This window comes from Salvelinus sp. IW2-2015, linkage group LG4q.1:29 (genome assembly GCF_002910315.2).
Source record: "Salvelinus sp. IW2-2015 linkage group LG4q.1:29, ASM291031v2, whole genome shotgun sequence".
In the NCBI taxonomy this organism is placed as follows: Eukaryota; Metazoa; Chordata; class Actinopteri; order Salmoniformes; family Salmonidae; genus Salvelinus; species Salvelinus sp. IW2-2015.
Window position 1 is genome coordinate 27,918,968 of NC_036842.1, and position 11,861 is coordinate 27,930,828.

At 38.0% G+C, this 11,861-nt stretch overlaps 1 protein-coding gene across 1 annotated transcript in view; it reads left to right on the forward strand.

The window, feature by feature from the left end:
* LOC111960871 (GDNF family receptor alpha-2-like) overlaps positions 1–11,861 on the forward strand; it is an 81,299-nt gene that overhangs the window by 66,564 nt on the left and 2,874 nt on the right. The window contains exons 5-6 of the mRNA XM_070442622.1: positions 9,972–10,081; positions 11,488–11,628. Of these exons, the coding sequence (XP_070298723.1) occupies positions 9,972–10,081; positions 11,488–11,628 (251 nt within the window). The remainder of the gene's footprint in view (positions 1–9,971; positions 10,082–11,487; positions 11,629–11,861) is intronic.

Genomic DNA, 11,861 nt, shown 5'->3' on the forward strand with positions numbered 1-11,861 from the left:
CAAAGTGCATTGGACCCCCACAAGGCCAATACTAATCCCATCATACAGTATGTCTGCATTGGACATTCATGCCATAAATAATCTCACATCAGTTGTAAGCAATGGAACCAAAAGGTAGAAGCACGGATAGTGGAGGCCAGAGAAAAATCCCCTGGAGAGTGACCATTGTGAAGGGCCACTTTTACGTGGGCTGCAAAGTCGCCATGTAATGTATGAGTTCCGTCTCTGTATGGCTGATGGGCCAGGGTGCGAACCCTAATCAAATGACACTTGTAGCTAGCATGTCAACCACTGGAGAAGGAGGACAGTGAGTGTAGCAGAATGAAGCAAATCAGCACAATATTGCAGGAGGGGATCCTCCCGCAGCTGAGATGCTTACGTTATTCAAGTATAGGTACATTCATAATAGAAAGGAGACACTAATTCAAGTATAGGTACATTCATAATAGAAAGGAGACACTAATTCAAGTATAGGTACATTCATAATAGAAAGGAGACACTAATTCAAGTATAGGTACATTCATATAGAAAGGAGACACTAATTCAAGTATAGGTACATTCATAATAGAAAGGAGACACTAATTCAAGTATAGGTACATTCATAATAGAAAGGAGACACTAATTCAAGTATAGGTACATTCATAATAGAAAGGAGACACTAATTCAAGTATAGGTACATTCATAATAGAAAGGAGACACTAATTCAAGTATAGGTACATTCATAATAGAAAGGAGACACTAATTCAAGTATAGGTACATTCATAATAGAAAGGAGACACTAATTCAAGTATAGGTACATTCATAATAGAAAGGAGACACTAATTCAAGTATAGGTACATTCATAATAGAAAGGAGACACTAATTCAAGTATAGGTACATTCATAATAGAAAGGAGACACTAATTCAAGTATAGGTACATTCATAATAGAAAGGAGACACTAATTCAAGTATAGGTACATTCATAATAGAAAGGAGACACTAATTCAAGTATAGGTACATTCATAATAGAAAGGAGACACTAATTCAAGTATAGGTACATTCATAATAGAAAGGAGACACTAATTCAAGTATAGGTACATTCATAATAGAAAGGAGACACTATTCAAGTATAGGTACATTCATAATAAAAGGAGACACTAATTCAAGTATAGGTACATTCATAATAGAAAGGAGACACTAATTCAAGTATAGGTACATTCATAATAGAAAGGAGACACTAATTCAAGTATAGGTACATTCATAATAGAAAGGAGACACAATTCAAGTATAGGTACATTCATAATAGAAAGGAGACACTAATTCAAGTATAGGTACATTCATAATAGAAAGGAGACACTAATTCAAGTATAGGTACATTCATAATAGAAGGAGACACTAATTCAAGTATAGGTACATTCATAATAGAAAGGAGACACTAATTCAAGTATAGGTACATTCATAATAGAAAGGAGACACTACATACAATAGTATAGGTACATTCATAATAGAAAGGAGACACTAATCAAGTATAGGTACATTCATATAGAAAGGAGACACTAATTCAAGTATAGGTACATTCATAATAGAAAGGAGACACTAATTCAAGTATAGGTACATTCATAATAGAAAGGAGACACTAATTCAAGTATAGGTACATTCATAATAGAAAGGAGACACTAATTCAAGTATAGGTACATTCATAATAGAAAGGAGACACTAATTCAAGTATAGGTACATTCATAATAGAAAGGAGACACTAATTCAAGTATAGGTACATTCATAATAGAAAGGAGACACTAATTCAAGTATAGTACATTCATAATAGAAAGGAGACACTAATTCAAGTATAGGTCATTCATATAGAAAGAGACACTAATCAAGTTAGGTACATTCATAATAGAAAGGAGACACTAATTCAAGTATAGGTACATTCATAATAGAAAGGAGACACTAATTCAAGTATAGTACATTCATAATAGAAAGGAGACACTAATTCAAGTATAGGTACATTCATAATAGAAAGGGAGACACTAATTCAAGTATAGGTACATTCATAATAGAAAGGAGACACTAATTCAAGTATAGGTACATTCATAATAGAAAGGAGACACTAATTCAAGTATAGGTACATTCATAATAGAAAGAGACACTAATTCAAGTATAGGTACATTCATAATAGAAAGGAGACACTAATTCAAGTATAGGTACATTCATAATAGAAAGGAGACACTAATTCAAGTATAGGTACATTCATAATAGAAAGGAGACACTAATTCAAGTATAAGGGGGATGACATCACATCACAATTGCTACTAGAACTCACCTCTACTAGTCACACCCCTTTCACCTCCCACGACACTGACAGTATAAATCAGCCGCTGACTGTGTGATCTGAGTCAATGTAGCAGAATGAAATACCCACAAAATGAATCCTGTGTGTGCTAGATTGACTCAGTTCACACAGTCCACTCTGCTGGCTGCTGAGATTGATGAGGAAAAGAAGGTGGTCAGTTAATGTAGCAGAGGGGTGAGTGTGCTGAGGACCCCAACCTACATGTACAAATTACCTCGACTAACCTGTACTCCCGCACATTGACTTGGTATCGGTACACCCTGTACATAGCCTCGTTATTGTTATTCTATTGTGTTACTTTTTATAATTTTTTTAACTTTAGTTTATTTGGTAAATATTTTCTTAACTCTTTCTTGAACAGCATTGTTGGTTAACGGCTTGTAAGTAAGATTTTCACGGTATTTAGCACGTGTGACAAATTCCGTTTGATTTGATTTGATTTGACAGGTGAGTGCTAGGCTCTTTATCAATTCATCCTTCCTCGATTCCTCTCGTCACCTTCTTCTCAAATCCAATTGGAGAAGAAGGTCAGAGTGGAGTGACCTCGTACCTTCTCTTCCAATACAGCCATCATGTGGTGATGTCACCTGACCTGAGACCTAAAGTATTGTTATCCTAGCCCAACCAAGATAATGTTTTTTGTAGTATAATGGACTCTGCTTTGTGGGTATAAAGTGCAGTTGTGGACAGGGGTTACATCCTAGGTCAGCCATACAGGGATTGTTATACCCACACCAATGATCAAGGACATCAGCTTCTGCTGCAAATATGTGCAATACCATCAGACATAATTAGAGTGAGTGACAACCAAATAAAACAGGCAAAAAATAAATGTTCAATGACCAAAAAATACACTATACTAAATTCAAAGAATCAACACTTTATTTAAAATTATACAAAGAACGCCTATGTAAATGGTTAGTAGGTTTAGACATCCATCTCCAAAATAAGAGATGATTGAATAGTTAAATGAATAGTGTCTAATACAAATAATAAGCAGAATGTCAGGGCTGGGCTGGAACAGAAACCTGCTGTCATGACTGGCCACGAGAAACCAAATAGGTCAGATCAGATTTGAAATGAATAACTTCAATCAGACCCCATTTCACCCATAGAGAGGGGAGGATAGTACTAGTGGGGATTGACACTCACGCCCTGTTGTAAACAAGGGAGAAGATCCAGGTCTGTGCACTCAAAATTCACCAGAGGAATGTGCTATGTCTCAACAGAACTTTTCCCGCTGAAACTCTAACACTTTCAAAAGCGAATACTTGAACAATATTTTGAACGTAGAACGTTCGATCAATAGAACACTCTTGTCATTTTGTTTGTTATTTGTGCTGTCCTTAAAAATGTTATAAAGGAAATACTGTAACTTGTAAAGTATACCCACTACATGGATGAAGCTTCCATAGTATGGGTTGTGCAAGTAATAAAAAAATGCTGAAAGTGTTTTTGTTAAGAGAGGGATGTGATTTGAGAAGTTATAAGAGATAATTGTTTTCCATAACTTTGCGCAGTGTGTAATCACTGCCCCGGAGTGAGGTCAGGGAGCATGCCAGCTTGCCAGAACCACCCCTTTCGAGCAAAATGTATAAATGACGGGTTACGAATGAACACATCGAACCAGAAAAAAAGCGTGAAGCGGCAGCTACACGTTTAAAATGGTTTGAGCTTTGAATCTCAATACGAGGTGGAGACGATAAAATCATCTCCCGGACAATCACTGGTACGGCTGATTAGCTGTCCCGAGGAAAGTATATTCGGAAGTGAATTTAAGTATGACCATCCCGTTACTGTGCTCAATCCATTGTATTACGCTACTCTCATCACACCACTGGGGAACCATCGATATGTCTGGCTAGCCTATCTTCAAATAAGTATCTTCAAGAGCGAATAAAGGAAAATCAACTCTGTAGTTCTGTTCAGGACTACACGGCAAGTCAAACGATTATGTTAGGTCACCACAAAACCACATTAATCACAGCCATTTTTTCCAGCTAAAGGTAGCTTCACAAAAAACAGAATAGAGATACAATTAATCACTAACCTTCGATTATTTTCATCAGATGACACTCATAGGACTTCATGTTACACAATACATGCATGTTTTGTTTGATTAAATTCATATTTATATCAAAAAATCTGAGTTTACATTGAGGCGACTAGATTCACTAGTTGCAAAAACATCAAGTGACTTTGCATAGCCACATCGTTTCAACAAAATACTCATCATAAATATAGATGATAATACAAGTTATACACATGGAATTATAGATATACCTCTCCTTAATGCAACCGCTGTGTCAGATTTCAAAAAAACTTTACGGAAAAAGAAACGCACGCTATAATCTGAGACGGCGCTCAAAAGTAAAATACTACAGCTGCAAAGATGGCGTCAACATAAACACGAAAATACATGATAAATATTCCCTTACCTTTGATGATCTACATCAGAAAGCACACCAGGAATCCCAGGTCCACAATAAATGTTTGTTTTGTTCGGAAAAATCCGTTATTTATGTCCAAATACCTTCTTTTGTTAGCGCGTCTGGTTTACATATCCAAACGCTAATTCTGGTCAGCGTTATATCGGACAAAAACTTCAAAAAGTGATATTACCGGTCGAAGAAACATTTCAAACTAAGTACACAATCAATCATTAGGATGTTTTTAACATATAGCTTCAATAAAGTTCCAACCGGAGTATTCCTTCTTGTCTTCGTGAGCCATGGAACGCAAGTGACTTCCACGAGGAAAAAGCATGATCAGAAAATGGCTGCTCGATGGACACCTGACTGATTCTGCTATCATTCTCTCCCACAACATCATAGAAGTCTCATTATAATTTCTATTGATGGTTGACATCTAGTGGAACCCCTAGGCAGTGCACAATCATTCATAMCTCAAGGGGATTTCTTTAGGGACTCTGGTGAATACATACAAGCTCAGATTTCTGACTTCCTGTTTTGATTTCAACTCAGGATTTTGCCTGCCAATATGAGTTCTGTTAATCTCACAGACATAATTCAAACAGTTTTAGAAACTTTAGAGTGTTTTCTATCCAATACTAATAATAATATGGAAATATTAGCAACTATGACTGAGGAGCAGGCCGTTTGATATGGGCACCTTTCATCCAAGCTACTCAATACTGCCCCTTCAGCCATAAGAAGATATCTTATCGATTAGTCTTCTATTAATGTGTAATTATTTCCTTATCAGTTCTCATTACTGAACGTCGCAAACCCTTGGATATCTGCATGAACCCTTGTCTCCAAAATGAATTAGCGATATACAAATTGGCTTAATTATTTATTTACTAACTAACTAGACATATCACAGAAATACATAAACAAACAATATACAGTAGTTATTGGCTACTAACACAATGCATTGATAAGTCCCTAGTGGGCTAAACCGTTATGACGGCTTGGTAGACAATGGAAAGGGGTGGGGACAGATAAAAAGTGGGAAAGACTAAATGAATTCACTACACACAGTTGGTAATTATATTCATTGAAATGCTAATCCATTGCACATCAACGGCCACTCATTCGAAAATAATTGGCATGTATATATTTACGCCCGTATGTCGTTGTTGTCTTCTCTGTTGGAATCGCCGGTCCATCTGCTGGAGAGTCAGTTCATCAGAGAGTCTCTGGTTAACTTCCCCAGAAGTCACTATGTCTTTCGTAGTTGTTGCTTTCTCAGCGGCTCTGGATAGTGTCTGTTATAATGGTTACGTCAGGCGTACAGATGGTCGTTGAATAGAATAGATGCTTCCGCGGTTGTCATTATTCTCGTACTAGACTTACGTAATTTCCAACTAGAGACTAGCAATTCTATGTCTAGGATTTGCTCTTATTCTGTAGTGATCGATAGTCTCAGAGTTTAACAATTTCCAGCCGTTGTGGCAAACCTCTTCAAGGTTATGAGCGTTTGTCACAAATTAAGTGGGAAACTGTCACCAAATTACCCCAGAATGAGAGTTCTTTCGAACAGGACAGTACCTGTGTGTTTGTTTCTCCGTCATGGTCCACCCAGGTCGTAGGCAAGGTCAAGGATAGCAGGGTTCGGTACACAAATCGGGTTCTCGGTATGTCCAGGTCCAAACGCCAACAGGTAAGTCCAAAACAGTCCAGCTCATACACGGTAAATCCAGCCAATATCTAGTGTCTCTTTCTCTACGGTTCATAGATACTTTCACCCCTCAATCCCTCTTCCTGGTTTTTCTTGACCCTTTATTTGTGTGTCGGCTCCACCTTCTGAGGGTTCCCCTTGCTTCTGGGACTTGTAGTTTTGGCAGTCGGCCATTTTGTGATCTGTAGTTCTGACCGGGGTGGCCATTTTAGTGATCGGGCAGAGCCCGTTTATTAGTTCTGCTCTCACATATCTGCCATTTATCACTCGACCCCCTTCTTTGCCACACCGTGTAGCCAACACTACACGCTGTCTGGTCTCCTGGGCCTATAGAGTTGTAGTTCTTAACCATTTCAACATGTAGCGTCAGCTCCATATTTTCTGGTCTAATGTAAATTTTGTCAGGAGTGGATTTTATACACTTCTGAGAAAAGGGTGGTCCATGACGCCAACGTAATGTCTATGCTCACATGGGCGTGGCCACTGATTTGGTTAACTTTATTTGAAAACACATATTTTCTCATTTAGAAGGTCAACATCACAATACATCTTTTCACAAATAGTTTCATGTTTAATCACATATGTTTCACAATATTTAGATGTAAAACCCATAATTAAGAAGTATACACAACCAAAAACACAGTAATGAGTGTTTCTTGTCCTTCATGAGATCACCAAATGAAACAAACTCGTCATGACTGTCCCTTAAGTGTCCACGGACCACTCCCACATTCTCAAAAATAGAAATATTGTTTAATTATTCAAACTTTTGATGTCCAAGGGTCTCTCTGTGTTCCACTGTTTACATTCCAATCTCGAACACTACAGAGCATAGAGACAGCGTATTTTATGACCGGCATAAAACAGCCCGACTTCCCGCTCTCCCCCTCTACGATAGAGAGCATGCTGTACAGCGGACCCACTGTAACCTGATCCTTCAGATCGTCACAGGGTTATGACAGCACAGAGACACGTAATATTGTCAGTATATCCATAATCTTTGGATGAACCGACCACAGTACAGGGTCATGTTTAGATGGAATAGCGTTTATGTCAAAATGATATCTTTTTTTTGTTGCATTTTAGCTAACCCTTTAACTAACTTGAACCTAATTCTCCTAACTTGCTATGTTAATTGTCCTAACCTGCTGCATAAGTTCTCCTAACCTGCTACGAAAAGTAAATTCTGACAAACGGTATACCATCGAGTCTAGTCAAAACCCAGTTACAGCCATGCATCCACTCAACCATTTTCTATTCTATTCCAACAAATAACTAACATACAACTAATCAGAAAAGTGCAAAGTAGTTTCTAGGTAGATCATTCATTAACCTTTCACGAGTCACAAACCCGGATCCGGGATCCCCCCCATCACAAAAGCTGACTAGCATAGCCTAGCATAGCGTCACAAGTAAATACTAGCATCTAAATATCATTAAATCACAAGTCCAAGACACCAAATGAAAGATACAGATCTTGTGATTCAAGCCATCATCTCTGATTTTTTAAATGTTTTACAGGGAAGACACAATATGTAAATCTATTAGCTATCCACGTTAGCAAAAGACACCACTTTTTTTACTCCACCATTTTTTTTACTGCATCAGTAGCTATCACAAATTCGACCAAATAAAGATATAAATAGCCACTAACCAAGAAACAATTCTCATCAGATGACAGTCTGATAACATATTTATTGTATAGCATAGGTTTTGTTAGAAAAATGTGCATATTTCAGGTATAAATCATAGTTTACAATTGCAGCCCCCATTACAACTATCACTAAAATGACTAGAATAACTACAGAGACCATCGTGTATTAGCTAATTACTCATCATAAAACATTTCTTAAAAATACACAGCGTACAGCAGATGAAAGACACAGATCATGTGAATATAGCCAATGTGTCAGATTTTCTAAGTGTTTTACAGCGAAAACACAATATAGCGTTATCTTAGCTTACTACAAGTCAGTCACACAGTAGCATTGATTCATGCCAAAAATAGCAATAACGTTATAAACCACCAAAAGCTATTAATTTTTTCACTAACCTTCTCAGAATTCTTCAGATGACAGTCCTGTAACATCATATTACACAATGCATATAGTTTGTTCGAAAATGTGCATATTTAGCCGCACAATTCGTGGTTACACAACGTGTTTAGTGGGCAAAAAATCAAGCAATCTGTCCGGCGCCATTTTGGAAAGGCACCTAATCTTATCGAAAACTATTTATAAACTTGACCAAAAAAATACAGGTTGGACAGCAWTTGAAAYAGAAATTAGTTCTTAATGCAATCGCTGAATTACATTTTTAAAATTAACCTTACTGCGCAATACTGGGTACAATACAGGGTGCGATAGCGCAACGCTACATGGAAAATAATGGCGTCTAATACATTTTTCTTTTTCAACAGAACAACGTTTTATCAGCATAAATAGTACCTACTATTAGCTGAACTCCCATCAGAATCTTGTGAAAGGTGTCCGTTGGCCAAAAGAATCGTTGCTGGGTTGGAGAATGTTTCCCTCGACGTTGCAATTAGCAGTACCGAATGGCATTCGAGAGAGAGACACCCACGTTTCTACAGCGCCATTGGAAATAAATACCTGAAAATCGCAATATACTGACCTAAACTGGTATAATTCGGTTCAAAATAACAAGATTATGATGTCTTTAAAGCCTATAGCGAATAAAAACAGAGCCGGATACTTCTAGGAGCTAAAACCAGACGTTCTAAAAAGACATGCCAAGACCCTCTTTGCGTCAGCGCGAAGTCCCAAAAGGTCGGACACCTCGGTTCCAATCAATTTAAAAACTTTGGGAAATACGTAGCCACGTCATTTCAACTCTCCCTATTCGCTAACAGCCAGGGGAAGGCGTATGCAGTGCATCTCAACCAATAGAAGACAGGCAAAGTTAAAGACAGGTCTCAAAGCGGATGATAAAATTTCCCATTCTCACACAGACATTAGGAAAAGTGCTCTAAGTCGAGTTCTGTTTCACTTACAGACATAATTCCAACGGTTTTAGAAACTAGAGAGTGTTTTCTTTCCAATAGTAAGAATAATATGCATATTGTACGAGCAAGAATTGAGTAGGAGACCGTTTACATTGGATACACATTTGTGCTATGTCGAAATAGCACCCCCCTAGTGGCAAGAAGTTTAACATTACAATTCAGAACAACTGATTCACAATATCTTAGAACTATACAACAGTCACTTAGAAATCAATATCTCCCATAAAATAACCCTACATACTGCAAGTAAAATGGTAAAATGACCATGTATTTGGTATTTTATAAGAATCTCCATTAGCTGTTGCAAAAGCAGCAGCTAATCTTCCTGGGGTCCACACAAAATATGAAACATAATACAGTATGACATAATACAGAACATCAATAGACAGCTCAAGAACAGCTCAAGGACAGAACTGCATACATTATGTTATGATGAAAATGTAAAATGTGCCTGTGTGTGTATTGATGTAGATCAAGACTGGCTGATTTCCATACGAACTGTCAGATGACTGGTCACTCCATCACCAGCTGTCCCCATGATAACTACCATGGCTGCCTCATGGCCTACGTAGGCCTCATTGGTGAGTACACACACACACAAACGCACACGCACACACACACACACACACACACACACACACACACACACACACACACACACACACACACACACACACACACACACACACACACACACACACACACACACACACACGCACACACACACACACACACCTAGCCGAAAATCTGAAAAATCTGTTGATGTGCCCTTGAGAAAGGCAAATAAAACAAATTTGCTCTAGGTGCACCGTAGTACTATGGCTGACCCTGTAAAACAACACATTTCACTGCACCTATGTGATAATAAAAGGGTAAAGCCATTTGAATTCAATCACTTTTTGACATTATCCTGTTTGATTTAAAGGGACGTTTTGGGCGTGAATGCCAAAACATTCTGGAGAATGTACTCAAAGTTGACCTATTTTGCATCATCAAAGGTTTTTGTGTTGTGGACGCTATCGGTTGAGACACAGCATGCTCTTGAATACAGAGTGGGTGTCATTTCAATCATAGAAATAGAATTCATAAAATGGATTCCTTCAGACCACTGCTGGTACACCCTTGAAATTTAAATGACTACCACAAAGATGGCCACCGGTCCACTCACCGTCGAATGTCAACTTAAATGGTCATGTCTGTTCTATTATCTGTATTTCTATCATTTCAAAAAGGTTTCCTATGGAAGATTGACAGTATAATTTAAAAACAACAGATATTCCCATTCAAGTCAACATTCTCTGATGTGTGGACCTCCAACCGTCTTTGTGGTACCTTTTGAAAGTCAAAATGTATAATTTATTCCCATTTTATCAGCCAAAACATGACACCCACCCTGTATTCAAGAGCATGTTGTGTCTCAACCGATGTCGGGCACAACACAAAAACCTTTGATGATGTAAAATAAGTTACAACATATGGGAATATGAAAAAATCAGAGTTTAGGCGTGTTTAGATAATTGACATGTAGGTTAAAAAAAATGACATAATATATATATTTTATTATTACTATTATTTTTTAACAGTTTGACAACCCTGTTTGTAAACTTTTAAATTATATACATCTCAACCGTTTATCTTTTTCAGTGATGAGACATAGATATCACATGGTATGGAGGGGTATGCAAAATAGGTCAACTTTATCTCTTGAATGTTTTGACATTTAGGTCCAGAAAGTCACTTTCAGAGCACTTATACAATGGGCTAATATGTATGGAAAGTTCCATTCAAATCAAAAGGGGTGCTGTCAAAAAAGTGATTGAATTGAAATGGAATAATCCAAAACATCATCATATCATCATACATCAACATTTTACACACACTTTCTCCATATTACAGCCGTTTGATGGAAAGGTTTCTATCCCAGCAGAAGTGTTCTTCAAACATACTCTTGGTCCTTACTATCATCCCCCCCTCACTCTCTCTCCAGGATCTGATGTGACTCCTAACTACATGGACAGCAGTCCCAGTAACAGCACCATCTCTCCCTGGTGCTCCTGCAGAGGGACTGGCAACCAGGAAAATGAGTGTGACGCCTTCCTCAGAGACTTCACACACAACACCTGCCTCAGTGAGTGGAATGCAAGTGTGTGTGTGTGTGTGTGTGGTGTGTGTGTTGTGTCCCTCTGTGTTTCTTTTTCTAACAGTGACCTAGCTGTAATACCTGCACTCCATCTTTGCCTCTCTCTTCTTTCTTCTTCTCTCTCTCTCCTGCCTGTTTCTATAGAGAATTCCATCCAGGCGTTTGGCTATGGATCAGAGGGGAGTGTACTTCCCGTCACGGAGTCTTTGGCCACGCCCTTT